Here is a 20,232-nt window from a genome sequence, read left to right on the forward strand (position 1 = left end):
AATGGCGGCGGCCAGGGACAAAGGGGAGCTGCAGGAGTTCATCAAGCGCTGCTTCGAGGAGCAGCGCGAGGAGGTGCGCAAGGAGATGTTGGCGCCTATGCTTTCGGCAATTGAAGGACTTGGGATCACCCAGAAGGTCCACGAAGCTAAGATCCAGGAGGTACAGAAAAGAGTCAGTCAGAACGAGGACGAGCTCGTGGGCCTGGCGGTGAGAGTGGAGCAGAACGAGGCGCTACACAAGAGGTGGGTGGGAAGACTCGAAGACCTGGAGAACAGGTCGAGGAGAAAGAATCTGCGAATCCTGGGTCTCCCTGAGAGAGTGGAGGGGGCTGATGCCGGGGCATACGCGAGCACGATGCTCGAGGCGATGATGGGCACGAAGGCCCCTTCGAGGCCGCTGGAGTTGGACGGGGCACATCGGGTGCTGGCGAAGAAGCCCCAGGCAAATGAGCCGCCAAGGGCGATGGTGGTGAGGTTCCACCGGTTCACGGACAGAGAGTGGGTCCTGAGATGGCCAAGAAGGAGCGGAGCAGTGAGTGGGACAATGCAGAGATCCGAATATACCCGGACTGGAGCACGGCGGTTGCAAAGTGGAGAGCGGGTTTCAACCGGACCAAAGCGGCGGTGTACAGGAAAGAAGTGAAATTCGGAATGCTGCAGCCAGCGCGACTGTGGGTCACATACAAGGGCCAACACTATTACTTTGAAACGCCTGAAGAGGTGTGGACCTTTGTACAAGCCGAAAAGTTGGACTCTAACTGAGGGCTTGTGAGGGTAGGGGGGGATGTTTGAGGTTTGATGTGTGATGGTTGTTGTATATAGGGGGTCAATCACACGCAGGAAATGATACATGGGCTGGGGGAGAGACACAAGGGCGCGACAGGAGCTGCGCCAGAGGGGGCGGAGCGGGCTTTGGAAAGCGCGGGGTGTTTTCCCGCGCGCGGGAAGAAAGGCGGGAAGGGGAACGAAGGAATGCATATGGATTGGGAGACTCCCACGCGGGGAGGTCAATGGGACAGCGGGGGAAGCCGGGGTCAGCAGGCGTCAGCTGACTTACGGGAGTGACATGGGGGGGGGGGGGGAGCAAAAAAGCTAGACAGGGGTCTAGCGGGGGGGGAGGGGGGGGGAGGGGAGGGGGGGGGGGGAAAGGTTTGCTGCTGCACTGGCCGAAAGGGAATGGGACACAGAAGAGGTGGTCGGGACGGGGATCCCCCCTCTGGGGGACTGGAGGGTGAGGGAGGCGTGGACACGGGACTGGCCCAGAAAAGGAGATAGCTAGTCGGCGGGGCGTGGGGGGTGGGTGAGAGACCCTCCAATCCGGCTGATAACGTGGAATGTGAGGGGCCTGAATGGGCCGGTGAAGAGGGCTCGGGTGTTCGCGCACTTAAAGGGACTGAAGGCGGACGTGGCCATGCTCCAAGAGACACACCTGAAGGTGGCGGACCAGGTCAGGCTAAGAAAGGGATGGGTAGGACAGGTATTCCACTCGGGACTGGACGCGAAGAATAGAGGGGTGGCACTATTGGTGGGAAAGCGGGTGTCATTTGAGGCCAAGACTATTGTAGCGGACAATGGAGGGCGATATGTAATGGTGAGCGGTAGGCTGCAAGGGATGTGGGTGGTGTTGGTAAACGTATATGCCCCGAACTGCGATGATGCAGGATTCATGAAGCGCATGTTGGGGCGCATTCCGGACCTGGAGATAGGAGGCCTGATAATGGGAGGGGACTTCAATATAGTGTTGGATCCAGCACTAGACCGCTCCAAATCAAGGACTGGAAAGAGGCCAGCGGCGGCCAAGGTACTTAGGGGGTTTATGGATCAGATGGGGGGAGTGGACTTTTTTCTTTCTTCTCCCATGTACACAAAGCCTACTCCCGGATAGATTTCTTTGTTCTGGGTAGGGCGCTCATCCCGAGGGTGGAGGGGACGGAGTATTCGGCTATAGCCGTTTCGGACCATGCCCAACACTGGGTGGAACTGGAGCTGGGAGAGGAGAGGGACCAACGCCCATTGTGGCGGCTGGATGTGGGACTGCTGGCGGACGAGGTGGTGTGTGGGAAGGTGAGGGGGTGTATCGAAAGGTACTTGGAGGCCAACTACAACGGGGAGGTGCGGGTGGGAGTGGTATGGGAGGCGTTGAAGGCGGTGATCAGGGGAGAGCTAATTTCCATTAGGGCTCATAGGGAGAAGACAGATGGTATGGAAAGGGAGAGGTTAGTGGGGGAGATTTTGAGAGTGGACAGGAGATACGCAGAGGCCCCGGAGGAAAGATTACTTGGGGAAAGACGACGGCTCCAGACGGAGTTTGACCTGTTGACCACAGGGAAGGCGGAGGCACAGTGGAGGAAAGCGCAGCGGGCGACCTACGAGTATGGGGAAAAGGCTAGTCGGATGCTGGCACACCAGCTCCGTAAGAGCGAGGGAAATCGGGGGAGTCAAAGATGGAAGGGGAGCCACGGTTCGGAGTGCGACGAAAATAAACGAGGTATTTAAGGCCTTTTATGAAGAGCTGTACAGATCCCAGCCCCCAGCGGGGCAAGAGGGGATGAGACGATTCCTAGATCAGCTGAGATTCCCGAGGGTGGAGGAGCAAGAGGTGGCTGGTTTGGGGCACCAATTGGGTTGGAAGAGCTGAGCAAGGGTTTGGGGAGCATGCAGGCGGGGAAGGCCCCGGGACCGGACGGATTCCCGGTGGAGTTCTACAGGAAGTACGCAGACCTGTTGGCCCCGCTACTGGTGAGGACCTTTAATGAGGCAAGAAAGGAGGGGACCCGGCCCCCGACAATGTCGGAAGCGACAATTTCTTTGATCCTAAAGCGGGACAAGGACCCACTGCAATGTGGATCGTACAGGCCGATCTCGCTCCTCAATGTGGATGCAAAGTTGCCGGCAAAAGTGCTGGACACGAGGATCGAGGACTGTGTCCCGGGGGTAATCCACGAGGACCAGACGGGATTTGTAAAGGGCAGGCAACTAAACACCAATGTGCGGCGGCTCTTAAACGTGATAATGATGCCATCAGAGGAGGGAGAGGCGGAGATAGTGGCAACTATGGACGCGTAAAGGCCTTTGACCGAGTAGAGTGGGAGTACCTCTGGGAGGTGCTGCGCAGGTTTGGGTTCGGGGTAGGGTTTATCAATTGGGTTAAGCTCCTTTACAGAGCCCCGATGGCAAGTGTAGTAACGAACCGGCGGAGGTCGAAGTACTTTCGACTGTACCGAGTGACGAGGCAGGGGTGCCCCCTGTCCCCCCTGTTGTTCGCATTGGCGATCGAACCATTGAGGGAGTCTAATAAATGGAAGGGGGTGGTCCGAGGGGGAGAAGAGCATCGGGTGTCGCTATATGCGGATGACCTGTTGCTGTACGTGGCGGATCCAATGGAGGGGATGGTGGAGGTCATGCAGACTCTAAGGGAGTTTGGGGAGTTTTCGGGCTATAAGCTCAATGTAGGGAAGAGTGAGCTCTTTGTATTACAGGCGGGGGACCAAGAAAGAGGGATAGGGGACCTATCGCTGAGGAGGGCGGAGGGGAGCTTTCGGTATCTCGGGATCCAGATAGCCAGGAGTTGGGGGACCCGACATAAACTGAATCTGACGAGGTTGGTGGAGCAAATGGAGGATTTCAAAAGATGGGACATGTTACCGCTCTCGCTGGCGGGTAGAGTGCAGTTGGTCAAAATGGTGGTCCTTCCGAGGTTTCGGTTTGTGTTTCAGTGCCTTCCCATCGTGATCACTAAGGCCTTTTTTAAGAGAGTAGGCAGGAGTATTATGGGGTTTGTGTGGGCGAATAAGACCCCGAGAGTAAGGAGAGGGTTCCTGGAACGCAGTAGGGACCGAGGAGGGTTGGCGCTGCCAAACCTGGGGAGCTACTACTGGGCAGCAAATGTGGCGATGATCCGCAAGTGGGTTATGGAGGGAGAGGGGGCAGCATGGAAGAGGATGGAGATATGGAGATGGCGTCCTGTAAAGGAACGAGCCTGGGGGCGTTGGTGACGGCACCGCTGCCGCTCTCGCCGACAAAGTATACCACGAGCTCGGTGGTGGCCGCAACGCTAAGGATCTGGGGCCAGTGGAGGCGGCACCGGGGTGCAATGGGAGCATCGGTGTGGTCCTCGATCAGGGGTAACCACCGGTTTGTCCCGGGGAAGATGGACGGGGGGTTCCAGAGCTGGCATCGGGCGGGGATTGGAAGAATGAGGGACCTGTTCATCGACCGGACGTTTGCGAGCCTAGGGGCACTGGAGGAGAAGTTCGAGTTACCCCCGGGAAATGCATTTAGAATAATGCAGGTGAGGGCTTTTGTGAGGCGACAGGTGAGGGAATTCCCGTTGCTCCCGGCACAAGAAGTTCAAGATAGGGTGATCTCGGGTGTATGGGTCGGGGAGGGCAAGGTGTCGGAAATACACCAGGAGTTGAAAGAAGAGGGGGAAGCACTGGTAGAAGAGTTGAAGGGTAAATGGGAGGAGGAGCTGGGGGAGGAGATCGAGGAAGGTCTGTGGGCTGATGCCCTAGGTAGGGTTAATTCCTCCTCCTCGTGTGCCAGGCTCAGCCTGATACAATTTAAGGTGGTCCACAGAGCGCACTTGACGGGGGCGAGGTTGAGTAGGTTCTTTGGGGTAGAGGACAGATGTGGAAGGTGCTCAGGGAGCCCGGCGAACCATGTCCATATGTTTTGGTCATGCCCGGCACTGGAGGGGTTCTGGAGAGGAGTGGCGGGAGCAATATCTCAGGTGGTGAAAGTCCGGGTCAAGCCAAGCTGGGGGCTAGCAATATTTGGAGTAGTGGACGAACCGGGAGTGCAGGAGGCGAAAGAGGCCGGCATTCTGGCCTTTGCGTCCCTAGTAGCCCGGCGAAGGATCTTGCTAATGTGGAAGGAGGCGAAGCCCCCCAGCCTGGAGGCCTGGATAAATGATATGTCTGGGTTCATAAAGTTGGAGAGGATTAAGTTCGCCTTGAGAGGGGTTTTACAGGCGGTGGCAACCGTTCCTAGACTATCTTGCGGAGCGTTAGAGGAAGGTCGGTCAGCAGCAGCAGCAACCTTGGGGGGGGGGGGGGGGACACGTCCTGGTGGGGGAGGGGGGCAAGAGAGGAGGGACTGCCTGGGCGGGTGGATGAGCAAGAGATAACATGAAGGGTTGGGGAAACTGGCACGTACGGGTGAGGGCCAGTGTACAAAGCTGTGTAAATATATCATTTTGCCATGTATATATCTTGCGCGATTTCTCGTTTTTTTTTGTTATGGTGGGGGTGGGGGTTATTGTTTGTAAGGGAGAAAAATATATTTTGAGTCTGCTTGCAGTTCCACAATCTGACCAGCCTTTATATATAAAGGATTTATTTTTCTTAGGCAAGTTTTAAATTACTGTTTTATGTTAAAATGTTAATAGCTTATGCTTTGAATTATTTCCTTTTTTTTCCTCCCACACCCTTGAGGTTTAACCCCCATACTCAAGACTCTAACTAGATTCTGTGCTCAACCTTTCCATTATAAAACTACCATCTCCTCAAAATCGGAGATGTTAACTCATAGAAAAAATAAAGCGTCCCACACACTTCAGTTACCTAGGGACATTCCGAAGCTTTTAATGCCAAGTCCTCGGCTAAACTTCTTGCCGCCTTTGGTTCTAAACCAGGGCTTCCCAAACTCTGAGCTGTGATCCCAAGAGCAATGGCTGCCTTGGGTCCCGTACTGATTTATGACAGCTGCGAGGCCTCTAAATGTTTTTTTTTGTGGCGGGCATGATCTAATTGACTGCTCTCTCAGAACCAATTGCTATTGAAAAGAAAGCTTGTAAACAGGTAGGTGTTTTTTTGGAGAAACCCTGTTTTCTTCATTAACTACACCCACACTCAACTCTTGCTTCCCCACCCTCCCCATTCAACAATTGAAGAACTGAAGCCTCAACTCTGTATCCTGGGATCTGTGCAACTCATCACCAGACTGGTGTTCTTCCCACTGCCCCTCCTTTCCTGCTGCCCCTCACCCTGGTACTTCAAAGACAATTTACTGATGCAATTGCGAAGTTCCATTAAAAACCGCTGCCCAAGTATTTCCACGAGGACTCCTATGCTCAGATGTCCAGTTACACATTGACGTTTTGATTTTAAGTCTGATCTTTCAAGTCATGTTCCAAAGTATGCTAATCTGTTCTGCAGTGTTGTACCTGTTACATAACATTTATTTTTTAATTGAAATATCAATAAATTGGCATTTATTATTGCTGAAAAGAGACATGGTGGCACAACGTGTTGTCTTGCACTCATCAGAACAAAAGCAAAAACACCAAATTTCAAAAGATCACAATATATATTAAAGAAGATTGCCCTTTCGACATCTTAAACTTTCTTCTCGTCACTCAAGTTTTATTTTTAATCTATTTCCCTTTTCTGCCATTAATTGTATCTTACTTTAATTTATCTATTTCAAAAACAATTGCTTTTCTTGCTTTCAAACTGTAACTTGAAATTTATTTTTATAATGTACTCTTCTCAATCCGTCTTTGCTTTTGTCCCAGGCTCTGGTTTTATTCCTTTTCGGCCTCTCTTTTTTCCTCTCTTCTCCCAAGATTCCATTTTCATAACTCCTGGCATATTTTTGCTGTAGGGCACCCTTCTGCTGCCAACTTCCACAAATACCTGGCCAATCCGCCATTAAACCACATTATTCAGCTATGATATTTGGCTGGTATCTCCCTCTCTCAAACAACAGCCTACCCACTTATGCTCCACTCTGTCACCTTCCCTGTTCATCAAAACAAAATTTGTTTTGCACTCTTCACCTTGACTGCTATTTGTGGCAAAACTGTCCAATTGGTCTCCCATTTACCACCCTATCGCACTGTGCGCCTATCTTCAGCGATTCTTTCACAATAGTTCTGCCCAAGTGCCTTCTTAAATACTTGCAACAATCTTTCTATACTACAAATTAATTCACCAAATTTTCAGATGTTATTTCTTACCTGCATACTTCCTGGTCTAGCATCTTTGAAACCATTCCCCTTATAAATTTGAAATTCAATTATCACCCCAATCACACAACACTGACAATAGACTTGTAAAACTAATAGTCAAAAAAGTGGTCTCATAAAAGGTGCATCACCTGATCGAGAATTCTTTTGCAGCGTTTTTTTTTCTGGCAGATGTACCCGAAAAATATCTTCAATAAGTCGATAGTTATGAGGATCAATGATATTCCTAGCAAAGAAAACTATTTATTGATCACATTTACAATGCCTACCAAAAAGCCAACTCCCAACAACAAACATATTTCAATCTTTTAATAGCTTAGTAAAAATTATGTACTCCTGATACTATCTTCACAAACTCCAAAAAATACCATGCATATATATGTCAGATGTATTGGAGGCCCCTAAAACAATCAGAAATAACCTGAATTTCTCATTCAGATTGTTACTGGTTTTCTATAACAACACAAATTGTTACAAATTAATTATTCATAGTGTTTTAAAAATTGTAAGACCATAAAACGCTGCATTTTAGTTGAAACAAGAAATTTTGCAGCAAACGTAACACAAGGTAGACATGATACTATACCAAATGTAATAACATACTTACAAAGCTATTAGCTCTAAGGCGACAAGTTTATCTTTAGTGAAAGTGAGGCAATGAAGGATATTTATTACTTTAGATATATGGATGGCTACCATTTTCTGAAAAACAAAACAATGAATATAAGAGTGGCTTTAACCTATTTTGTCACATTGCTAACATTGACAATTCAGTTCTACAATATAAAACTATTGAAGACAAACCATCATACATTACAGAAAGCTGAAAAATCAAAATAAGCAAGACATTGAATAGCCTGCAATTCTGTGAGTTTTATAGAACTTACATGCTGCAAAGCTTTAAGAGCTTTTAGTTGAGGTTCTGCCCAAGAAAAATACTTCAGTAATTCAACCACCTGCAAGAAGGATGCGAATACAATTTAAAAAGATAACTAAAGAACAAAATTAGTTGACTTGTCTTTCGCTAAGAATTTAAATGCTTTTATTAAATACATCTGCAGCAAATTTACCCCAGCAACACATTTTGATTAATATTTTCCATTAGTGTCTTAGAATATATTAAAATATTTATACCGATAATTATCAACCATAAAAGGATTAGAAAATGAAACATTCATTGCAATCACAAAAAAACCATGAATCAACATTAGCGTGAACATAAAAGAAGGATTGGTAGTTGATGATACCTGTTCGCTTGAAAAATAGCCATGAACATATTCAATTGCCTTTAATTTATGATCAGTCAGAACCCCCTGTAAAAAAAGGTGAATATTTCACTTAAGTGAAGATTGAGTAATAAGTAACATGATGTCAGAAAATATTTACAATACATATCTTGGTGTAAACATTGCAGTTTATCTTACAACATCCATTTTGAACTTTGTTAATATCCTTTAACGAAAAGATGCAACTGGTGTAAAACAATTACTTCACTCTCCTGTATCATCATAAATGAATAAAAATGGTAAACATGACAGTACCACACGGGATGAATCCTACACATCCAAGTATTTGACTTTATGAACAAATGTTTGTACTTGTGACACAAGGGGCGTCATAAATATTTTGAGGTCATATCATTAGAAATTAGGTTGTGAGTTGAATAAATATATTGGTTACTATTATAGTAAGCAGTCATTAGAAACTCAAAAGATATGAGTTTTTGATATAGAATCAGTAAGTTGGCTGAGTATTAAAGAACCTAATTAAAAGATTAAAACTAGAGAACATAAGAACTAGGAGCAGGAGTAGGCCATCTGGCCCCTCGAGCCTGCTCCACCATTCAATGAGATCATGGCTGATCTTTTGTGGACTCAGCATCACTTTCCAGCCCGAACACCATAACCCTTAATCCCTTTATTCTTCAAAAAACTATCAATCTTTATCTTGAAATCATTTAATGAAGGAGCCTCAACTGCTTCACTGGGCAAGGAATTCCATAGATTCACAAACCTCCTAAACTCAGTCCTAAATCTACTTCCCCTTATTTTGAGGCTATGTCCCTAGTTCTGGTTTCACCCGCCAGTGGAAACAACCTGCCCGCATCTATCCTATCTATTCCCTTCATAATCTTATATGTTTCTATAAGATCCCCCCTCATCCTTCTAAATTCCAACGAGTACAGTCCCAGTCTACTCAACCTCTCCTCATAATCCAACCCCTTCAGCTCTGGGATTAACCTAGTGAATCTCCTCTGCACACCCTCCAGTGCCAGTATGTCCTTTCTCAAGTAAGGAGACCAAAACTGAACACAATAATCCAGGTGTGGCCTCACTAACACCTTATACAATTGCAGAATAACCTCCCTAGTCTTAAACTCCATCCCTCTAGCAACTCCATCCCTCTAGCAATGAAGGACAAAATTCCATTTGCCTTCTTAATCACCTATTGCACCTGTAAACCAACTTTTTGCGACTCATGCACTAGCACACCCAGGTCTCTCTGCACAGCAGCAGGTTTTAATATTTTATCATTTAAATAATAATCCCTTTTGCTGTTATTCCTACCAAAATGGATAACCTCACATTTGTCAACATTGTATTCCATCTGCCAGACCCTAGCCCATTCACTTAGCCTATCCAAATCACTCTGCAGACTTCCAGTATCCTCTGCACTTTTTGCTTTACCACTCATCTTAGTGTCGTCTGCAAACTTGGACACATTGCCCTTGGTCCCCAACTCCAAATCATCTATGTAAATTGTGAACAATTGTGGGCCCAACACTGATCCAGGAGAGACACCACTAGCTACTGATTGCCAACCAGAGAAACACCCATTAATCCCCACTCTTTGTTTTCTATTAATTAACCAATCCTCTATCCATGCTACTACTTTCCCCTTAATGCCATGCATCTTTATCTTATGTAGCCTCCTTTTGTGTGGCACCTTGTCAAAAGCTTTCTGGAAATCCAGATATACCACATCCATTGGCTCCCCGTTATCTACCGCACCGGTAATGTCCTCAAAAAATTCCACTAAAATAGTTAGGCACGACCGGCCCTTTATGAACCCATGCTGCGTCTGCCCAATGGGACAATTTCCATCCAGATGCCTCGCTATTTCTTCCTTGATGATAGATTCCAGCATCTTCCCTACTACCGAAGTTAAGCTAACTGGCCTATAATTACTCACTTTCTGCCTACTTCCTTTTTTAAACAGTGGTGTAATGTTTGCTCATTTCCAATCCGCTGGGACCACCCCAGAGTCTAGTGAATTTTTGTAAATTATCACTAGTGCATTTGCAATTTCCCTAGCCATCTCTTTTCGCACTCTGGGATGCATGCCATCAGGGCCAGGAGACTTGTCGACCTTTAGCCCCATTAGCTTGCCCATCACTACCTCCTTGGTGATAACAATCCTCTCAAGGTCCTCACCTGTCATAGCCTCATTTCCATCAGTCACTGGCATGTTATTTGTGTCTTCCACTGTGAAGACCGACCCAAAAAACCTGTTCAGTTCCTCAGCCATTTCCTCATCTCCCATTATTAAATCTCCCTTCTCATCCTCTAAAGGACCAATATTTACCTTAGCCACTTTTTTTGTTTTATATATTTGTAGAAACCTTTACTTTCTGTTTTTATATTGAGCAAGTTTACTCTCATAATCTATCTTACTCTTTTTTATAGCTTTTTTAGTAGCTTTCTGTTGCCCCCTAAAGATTTCCCAGTCCTCTAGTCTCCCACTGATTTTTGCTACTTTGTATGTTTTTTCCTTCAATTTGATACTCTCCCTTATTTCCTTCGATATCCACGGTCGATTTTCCCTCTTTTTACCGTCCTTCCTTTTTGTTGGTATAAACCTTTGCTGAGCACTGTGAAAAATCACTTGGAAGGTTCTCCACTGTTTCACCATAAAGTCTTTTCCCCCAGTCTACCTTAGGTAGTTCTTCTCTCATCCCATTGTAATCTCCTTTGTTTAAGCACAAAACACTAGTGCTTGAATTTACCTTCTCACCCTCCATCTGTATTTTAAATTCCCCCATATTGTGATCGCTCCTTCCGAGAGGATCCCTAACTATGAGATCCTGAATCAATCCTGTCTCATTACACAGGACCAGATCTAGGACCGCTTGTTCCCTCGTAGGTTCCATTACATACTGTTCTAGGAAACTATCGTGGATACATTCTATAAACTCCTCCTCAAGGCTGCCTTGACCGACCTGGTTAAACCAATCGACATGTAGATTAAAATCCCCCATGATAACTGCTGTACCATTTCTACATGCATCAGTTATTTCTTTGTTTAATGCCTGCCCCACCATAATGTTACTATTTGGTGGCCTATAGACTACTCCTATCAGTGACTTTTTCGCCTTACTATTCCTGATTTCCACCCAAATGGATTCAACCTTATCCTCCATAGCACTGATGTCATCCCTTACTGTTGCCCGGATGTCATCCTTAAATAACAGAGCTACACAACCTCCCTTACCATCCATTCTGTCCTTCCGAATAGTTTGATACCCTCGGATATTTAACTCCCAGTCGTGACCATCCTTTAACCATATTTCAGTAATGGCCACTAAATCATAGTCATTCACGATGATTTGCGCCATCAACTCATTTACCTTATTCCGAATACTACGAGCATTCAGATAAAGTACACTTCTGTTGGCTTTTTTACCTCTGTTCTAAATCTTAACACCTCGATCAGTAACCTCTCCTAAGTTATATTTCCGCTTAGCCTTTCTCCTAATTTTCCTTGTCGTTGAACCCATATCTTCATGTAACAACCTGCCGCGTTGCTTACCATTAATGTTTTCACTTCCCGTTTTATTCCTTTTAGTATTCCTGGTCCTATTCACTGAGTGCCCCTCAGTCACTGTACCTTGTACTGTCGCCCTTTTTGATTTTTGACTAAGACTTCTCTGCCTTACACTTTCCCCCTTACTGCCTTTTGTTTCTGCCCCTCTTTTACTATCTTCCAACTTCCTGCATCGGTTCCCATCCCCCTGCCACATTAGTTTAAACTCTCCCCAACAACTCTAGCAAACACCCCCCCCTAGGACATCGGTTCCAGTCCTGCCCAGGTGCAGGCCGTCTGGTTTGTACTGGTCCCACCTCCCCCAGAACCGGTTCCAATGTCCCAGGAATTTGAATCCCTCCCTCTTGTACCATCTCTCGAGCCACGCATTCATCCTATCTATCCTGACATTCCTACTCTGACTAGCTTGTGGCACTGGTAGCAATTCTGAGATTACTACCTTTGAGGTCCTACTTTTTAGTTTAACTCCTAACTCCCTAAATTCAGCTTGTAGGACCTCGTCCTGTTTTTTACCTATCTCGTTGGTGCCTATGTGCACCACGACAGCTGGCTGTTCACCCTCCCACCCCCCACCCCCCCCCCCCACCCCCCCAGAATGTCCTGCAGCCGCTCAGAGACATCCTTGACCCTTGCACCAGGGAGGCAACATACCATCCTGGAGTCTCGATTGCGTACGCAGAACCGCCTGTCTAATCCCCTTACAATTGAGTCCCCTATCACTATAGCCCTGCCATTCTTCTTCCTGCCCAGCTGCACAGCAGAGCCAGCCACGGTGCCATGAACCTGGCTGCTGCTGCCTTCCCTGGTGAGCCATCTCCCTCAACAGTATCCAAAGCGGTATATCTGTTTTGCAGGGAGATGACCGCAGAGGATACCTGCACTGCCTTCCTACTCTTGCTCTGTCTTTTGGTCACCCATTTTCTATCTCCCTTAGTACCTTTCACCTGCGGTGTGACCAACTCGCTAAACGTGCTATCCATGACGTACTCAGCATCGCGGATGCTCCAAAGTGAGTCCATCCGCAGCTCCAGAGCCGTCAAGCGGTCTAACAGGAGCTGCAACTGGGCACACTTCTTGCACGTGAAGGAGCCAGGGGCAGTGGACGTGTCCCTGAGCTCCCACATCGCACATGAGGAGCATGACACGGGTCTGAGATCTCCTGCCATGTCTTAAACCTTCGGTTAACTTCAACAATTACAATTTCCCCCCCAAAATTAAATAAATAAATAAACAACGAAGAAAAAAATATATATATATACCAATGAAAAGAAAAACAGAAACACTACTTACCAGTCACTTATCAGGGATAAAAAGCACTTCCTCCCACCCACCTTCGAATTCCCACCTAGATTCAAATTCCCAAACTCACTCTTGGTTCTGTCTTCTCTGGCTCACTGGGAGAACTCACTGGGAGTGAGTTTATAAGTTGCTCTTTTTAAATTGTCCTGAATTGACTCCCCTCCCCCACCTGCTTTTAGATCAAGGTAGATTTAAGTGACTGACACTTAACTGCCAACAAGTTATGTGAGTGGGTTGGGCAGCCCTTGTTAACCTACACTGCACAATTCTAGCTTAATTTAAATTAATTTAAACTCCTGAAATTTAAAAGGAGCTGCCTTCCTGATTTGATTCAATTCCCACCTAGATTCAAATTCCCAAACTCACTCTTGGTTCTGTCTCACTCTTGGCTGTGTCTTCTCTGGCTCACTGGGAGAACTCACTGGGAGTGAGTTTACAAGTTGCTCTTTTTAAACTGTCCTGAATTGACTCCCCTCCCCCACCTGCTTTTAGATCAAGGTAGATTTAAGTGACTGACACTTAACTGACAACCAATTATGAGAGTGGGTGGGGCAGCCCTTGTTAACCTACTCTACACAATTCTAGCTTAATTTAAATTAATTTAAACTCCTGAAATTTAAAAGTAGCTGCCTTACTGATTTGACATCTTCAGTTTTGAAATATGAGAGAGAAAAGATCTGATATACAAAATATTAAATTGCAAATATTGAGCACTATTGCAAGGCATATCATTAAAATTAGACGGGCCACAGGTTTAAACTACAAATGGTATATTTATGACCAATATCAAGAGTTGGGCCTTCACAAAAAGATTATGGACTTCTGGGAGGTTAGTGCAGGCAAAAACCTTGAAGAAATATTTGGATATGGTGAAGGGAAGAACTAGTGCTTGCTTCTAATCAACAAAGTAAAACAGGTTAGGTGATTTTCCTCATCTCATTTTTTTCTCTTGATAAATTAATTTGAGAACCGGTACAGTCTCTTGGTACAAGCTACAATATAACATTTACCCTCACCTGTAACACAGACAGTAAATTTCCTATGTCAAATGCAATTTTAAAAAAACGTAATGTTGAAGGATACAAGGTACAGGAAGATATTTCAAAAACCACAACGTGACATATCAATTACAAATATCACAATATAACACCGGGTCTCCCTCTACGCGGATGACCTGTTGTTGTACATTTCGGACCCGCTAGGGGGGGATGGGGGAGGTCATGCGGATCCTCAGGGACTTTGGGAGCTTCTCGGGGTATAAATTGAACGTGGGGAAGAGTTAGCTGTTCGTGGTCCACGCTAGGGGCCAGGAGGAGAGACTGAGGGAGCTCCCGCTCAAGATAGTGGAGAGGAGCTTTCAGTACTTGGGGATACAAGTGGCCCAGAACTGGGATGCCCTGCACAGGCTCAACTTATCCCGGCTCGCGGAGCAGATGGAGGGAGTGTAAAAGGTGGGATGCTCCCGCTTTCCTTGGCAGGGCGGGTGCAGACTGTGAAGATGACAGTTGTCCCCAGGTTCCTCTGCGTCTTTCAGTGCCTCCCCATTTTCATCACCAAGTCCTTTTTTAAGCGGGTGAATAGGATTGTTACAGGGTTTGTGTGGGCGAATAAAACCCCACGAGTTAAAAGGGCATTGTTGGAGCGTAGCCCGGGAAGGGGGGGGGGGAGACTGGCTCTGCCGAACTTCTGCAGCTATTATTGGGCAGCCAATGTGCCCATGATTAGGAAGTGGATGATGGAGGGGACGGCGTCATGCAAAGGCACCAGCCATGGGGCACTAGTCAACTATGGCAGGGTTCCTCAGCCTGGAGCAAATAAAGTTCGCCTTGAGAGGGTCCTTGATGGGGTTCTCCCGGCGGTGGCAACCTTTCATCTTGGCACTTCTATTTTTGTTATGTAAAAACGTTGGTTGGAAAAGCTTTAATAAAACATTTATTTAAAAAAAACAAATATCACAATATAACATACAAAAACAATTCAGCCTATTTCAGAATAATTTAATCACATCTTTCAGCATATAATTATTTCTTAAATTATTCCAAGATTTGCACTTCCAATCTATGTATTGATCCCTGTAACCCAGCCCACACCATCTAATCATACTCCAATGATAAAAGATTGACTTCAGATTAATCTTCTCCGTTCCCTTAACTATTACATATCTCTGGGAGATCACAAATTTCGAGCACATCCTTTTCAGGTTGAAAAGACCCAAGTTTCTCCAGTCACATCTCAATGACACGAGGTATGAACCTCAGAGCTCTCTGCTGCCTCCAGTTCCAGAATGCCTCCCGTGTATCTCAGCAACTAGAAATGGATCTCGAGCATACAAGATAACATGACTTCCAGACCTTTGCTCTACTGGCACCTATTGAAAGTTCATCAACTCTGTTCCTCTCTCCAAAGATGCTGCTGCCCAGTTAGGTGTCTTCCAGCACATTCTTCCCTGTTAGCTTGTCGATTGCTGCTCTGCACTGGTTAGACAAGTTTAGCATCAAGTCTATTCAGCACCCTGGGTGTCTTCATCCGTGGCTACTTCCACACTATTCACATGCGGGGAGTTCTGCACTAAAAAGTAACGATAACTTAAAAGCTAGCACATCATTTCAAACGTTTGGACGTAGATTGCTTTGAGATTCTTAATTGTAAACACAAGCGATCCGCGGGTGGCATTGGAGTTTTTTTACCTTCCTTATTTCATCCAGGACGATTGCAAACGATTTGTTGTCCATTTTGGAGAATGTGATGGGGGGGGGGGGGGGGGGGGGGGTGAAAGAGGTGTTAATTTCTCCCCTTATTGTAAAGAGAGACTTTTATTGAGTAAGCAGCAGCTTCCGCTCCCTCCCGGTTGTGACTGAGGATGCCTGCAGTCACAAAAAAGGGCGGATCTGAGTGACGGGGCCCCCCCCCACTGGGGGGAGTGCCGCTACCAGGCACACTGGCCTGCGAACCCTGTCCCCTTCCTCCTCCAACCGATCCTTCCCACCTGCTCCATGACCAATAACATGAACCGTAATTTTGGGGTGGGGGGGGCGCGGCGGTTTGAAACCACCCTCCGCAATATCAGAGCTCGCTCCCTTCCCGGCAGGCTCTGTGACGGTTAAGAAGGACGTGGAGTGAAGTACGAATGAAGGGTCACCCTCACTGACTGACTAACTGACTGCGTAACGGCCGCCACCTCGAACCTTCCGCTCGAGCCCGGGCCGCCTCCCGTCGCACTCTCCCTGGGGTCCTTACACGCCACGACGACGCCGAATAATGACGTCTTCACCCCCTCCCCCCCCCCCATTTCCACCTCCTCGCTCGCTTTATTTTACTTACTTTATTTCCCCCTGTGTATTTACCACCGAGGCTTAATGCTTAAGAAAGTCGCCGATCGTTTTGTTTGTTTTTTTGCAGACGATTTTTCTCCGGCAGCTAAAGTAGCCGCCTTGTTCTCCCAAGCGTCGAAGGTAAACAGTCATGTTGAGGACGAGCTGGATATTTGTGTCTGTCAAACAAGCCAAACCCCTGGTAGTATTAATCATGATAGTTTCATTCTTATCTCTCTGGATATTGTTACCTGCACGGTTTGCCAACCCGGTAAGCTTTATAAGTCGGCTATTTTGTAACCTGTTTGGGGAGTATTTTGAGGAAGTAAGATTGAGTCAAACGATGATTGGGGGGGTGTAAGTCATTCAGCACGCCGAACCCACTCTGCCATTCCATACAGTTATTTTTAAAAAAAATTGAGAGTACCCGATTCATTTTTTCCAATTAAAGGCCAATTTAGCATGGCCAATCCACCTAACCTGCACATCTTTGGGTTGTGGTGGTGAAACCCACGCAAACACGGGGAGAATGTGCAAACTCCACACGGACAGTGACCCAGAGCCAGGATCGAACCTGGGACCTCAGCGCCGTGAGGCAGCAATGCTAACCACTGTGCTGCCCCATTTGATACAGTCATGGTGGATCCTACACTATCCCCATAATCCTTTACGTTATTGTTAATCAGAAATCTATCAATCTCTACCTTTAAACATAATCGTGGCTGAGCTTCCACGGCCCTCCAGGGTAGAGAATTACAATGATTCACAACCCTCTGTAAAGAAATTTCTCCTCATCTCGGTCCTAAGTGGCGTCCCCCTCTTTTTGAAACTGTGCCTCCTGGCTCTAAACTCCCGAACTTGGGGAAACATCTTACTTGCATCTACCCTGCCTATTCTGATCACCTCTCACTCTTCGAAACGCTAGAGAATACAGGCCCAGTTTTCCCAATCTCTTCATAAGAAAGCCCTGCAACCATGCACTCCCTCTATCGCAATAATATCCTTTCTGAGGTAAGGGGACTGAAGCTGTGCTCCGTACTCCAGGTATGGTTTAAGCAAGCTTCTATAGAATTGAAGTAAGATGTCGCTACTCCTGCACACAAACCCTCTTGCAATAAAGGCTAACATTGTATTAGCCTACCTAATAGCTTACTGCACCAGCATGTTAGCCATCAGTGATTTATGGACAAGGACATCAAGGTCCCTTTGTACATTAACTTTTTAATTTCTTTAAAAAAAAAAAATTTAGAGCACCCAATTCATTTTTTCCAATTAAAGGGCAATTTGGCACGGCCAATCCACCTACCCTGCACATCTTTGGGTTGTGGGGGTGAAACCCACGCAAACACTGGGAGAATGTGCAAACTCCACACGGACAGTGACCCAGCGCCACTATCGAACCTGGGACCTCAGTGTCGTGAGGCAGCAGCACTAACCACTGTGCCACCGTGCTGCCCATAGCTTTTTAATTTCTTACCGTTTAGGAAATACTCTGTTGTGTATTCGTAGTGGTTTTAGTGTTTCCTCAAAAGCAGCCTTGTAGCTGAACAGGGGCACTTTAAGAGAACGGTTGCATGATGAAATCTCCAAAGCCTGCAGACTCACATCTTGAATGCACCACATGAAAACTGATGACGAGATAGGCGAACAGCATTTGTAGGCGTCCATAAAAAGATTGAACATTATTTATAGGCACGCAAAGTGATAATAAATGAGCCAAACAACAGTTGTAGCCACTGGAAGACAGAAAAGTGAAGAATCCGAAGGAAACAACATTGGAGAGAAAAGCAAATTACTGCAGATGCTGATAACAAAAATAGAATATCCTGGCCAATCTCAGCAGGTCTGACAGCACCTGTGGAGAGAGAAGGGAGCTAACGTTTCAAGTCTGGATGATTCTTTGTCAAAGCTAGAGCTTGGTGAGAAGCCTGCCACGTGCTTCATCGAAAACAAATTCCGTTGCTATGAGTAGCAGGTACACTGCAACAACAAACTTAGTGCTGGGGGTGTTAGGGGCCTAAGTGCCACGGGACAAAGAAATGGCTGAGCAACTAAACACATACTTTGGTTCTGTCTTCACAAATTAGGACAGAAGTGAGATACCAGAAATGTTGGGGAAAGCAGGGTTTAGTGAGAGGGAGGAACTGAAGGAGATATATATTAGTAGAGAAATGGTGTTGGGGAAATTGATGGGTTTGAAGGCTGATAAATGCCCATAATCTACATCCCAGAGTACTTCCCTGATTCCATCGACTGTGGAACAGTACCTGCAGGTTGGAGCATAGCTAATGTAACTCCACTATTTAGCAAGGAAGATAGAGAGAAAACAGGGAATTGTAGACCAGTAAGCCTGATGTCAGTAGTGGGGAAAATTCTAGAATCCATTATCAAAGATTTTATAACAGAGCACTTAGAAAATAGTGGCAGGATCGGACAGAGTCAGCATGGATTTTTGAAGGGTAATCATGCTTTACAAATCTACTGAAAGGTTCGAAGATGTAACTAGTAGAGTTGACGAGGGGGTGTCAGTGGATGTATATTTGGGCTTTCAGAAGGCTTTTGACAAAGTCCCGCATAAGAGATTACTGTGTAAAATTAAAACGTATGGGATTAGAGATGGGTAGAAAACTAGTTGGCAGACCGGAAACAAAGAGTAGGAATTAATGCGTCTTTTTTCAGATTGGCAGGCAATGACTAGTGGGGTACTACAGGGATCGTGCTAGGACCCCAGCTATTCACAAAATATATTAATGATTTAGATGAAGGAACAAAATATAATATGCAGAGATCCATCAGTGTGATTTGGGACAAGTTGAGTGAGTCGGCAAATTAATGTGAAATGCAGTATAATTAGGAGAAATGAGAGGTTATCCACTTTGAGACGGCAGACTATTATCTGAATGGCCATAAATTAGGAGAGGGGAATATGCAACAAAACCTGGGTGTCCTCGGACACCAGTCACTGAAAGTAAGCATATAGGTACAGCTGGTGGTAAAGAAGGCAAATGGTATGTTGACCTTCATAGCGAAGGGATTTGAGTACAGAAGCAGGGATTACTTGCTGCAATTATACAGGGCCTTGGTGAGGCCACACCCGGAATATTGTGTGCAGTTTTGGTCTCCTTATCTGAGGAAGGATGTTCTTGCTCTAGGGGGAGTGCAGCGAAGGTTTACCAGACTGATTCTTGGGATGGAGGGACAGACATTGAATCGATTAGGATTATTGGAGTTCAGAAGAATGAGAGGGACCTCACCGAAACCTATACAATTCTAATAGAACTAGACAGGGTAGATGCAGGAAGGATACTTACGATGGTGGGTGTGTCCAGAACCAGGGGTCACAGCCTGAGGATATGGGGTAGACCACTTAGGACAGAGATGATGAGAAATTTCTTCACAAAGAGAGTGGTCGGCCTGTGGAATTCATTACCACAGGAAGTAGTTGAGGCCAAAACATTGTGGGCGAGGTTCTCCGGTCTGCCAGCCGCGTTTTCCTGGGTGGCGTGCTCTCAGGATTCTCCGTTCCTGCCACCTGCCAATGGGATTTCTCATCCATCCCACACCACTGGGAAACCCACAGGCGTGGATGTGCTGCCAGGGCAGCGGAGAATCCTGCCGGCGGAAAATCCCGAACTGTATGTTTTCAAGATATAGCACTTAGAGCGAAAGGGATCGAAAAATATGGAGGGAAAGCGGGATTAAGCTATTGAGTTGGATGAATGGCAGTGCATGCTCAAAGGGCCGAATGGCATCCTGCTCCTACTTTCTATGTTTCTAAAGCACAAAGGGAAATAGGCTGAACTCAGATTGTGCCTTGTTTTGGGGAGA

The 20,232-nt window shown here is 46.4% G+C and overlaps 2 protein-coding genes across 3 annotated transcripts in view; one reads left to right on the plus strand and one right to left on the minus strand.

The window, feature by feature from the left end:
• proser1 (proline and serine rich 1) overlaps positions 1-16,316 on the minus strand; it is a 48,184-nt gene extending 31,868 nt beyond the window's left edge. Inside the window, 6 exon segments of the mRNA XM_072477064.1 lie at positions 7,102-7,131; positions 7,133-7,196; positions 7,578-7,672; positions 7,858-7,926; positions 8,218-8,283; positions 15,781-16,316. Of these exon segments, the coding sequence (XP_072333165.1) occupies positions 7,102-7,131; positions 7,133-7,196; positions 7,578-7,672; positions 7,858-7,926; positions 8,218-8,283; positions 15,781-15,825 (369 nt within the window). The 5' untranslated portion in view covers positions 15,826-16,316.
• An 81-nt stretch (positions 16,317-16,397) lies between these two features.
• LOC140391966 (NHL repeat-containing protein 3-like) overlaps positions 16,398-20,232 on the plus strand; it is a 28,241-nt gene continuing 24,406 nt past the window's right edge. The window contains exon 1 of one of the 2 annotated variants that reach the window (XM_072477067.1): positions 16,398-16,675. In XM_072477067.1, coding sequence (XP_072333168.1) covers positions 16,556-16,675 — 120 coding nt within the window. In that variant the 5' untranslated portion in view covers positions 16,398-16,555. The remainder of the gene's footprint in view (positions 16,676-20,232) is intronic. The other variant, XM_072477066.1, reaches the window with a different exon arrangement.

This window comes from Scyliorhinus torazame, chromosome 15 (genome assembly GCF_047496885.1).
Source record: "Scyliorhinus torazame isolate Kashiwa2021f chromosome 15, sScyTor2.1, whole genome shotgun sequence".
Taxonomy (NCBI): Eukaryota; Metazoa; Chordata; class Chondrichthyes; order Carcharhiniformes; family Scyliorhinidae; genus Scyliorhinus; species Scyliorhinus torazame.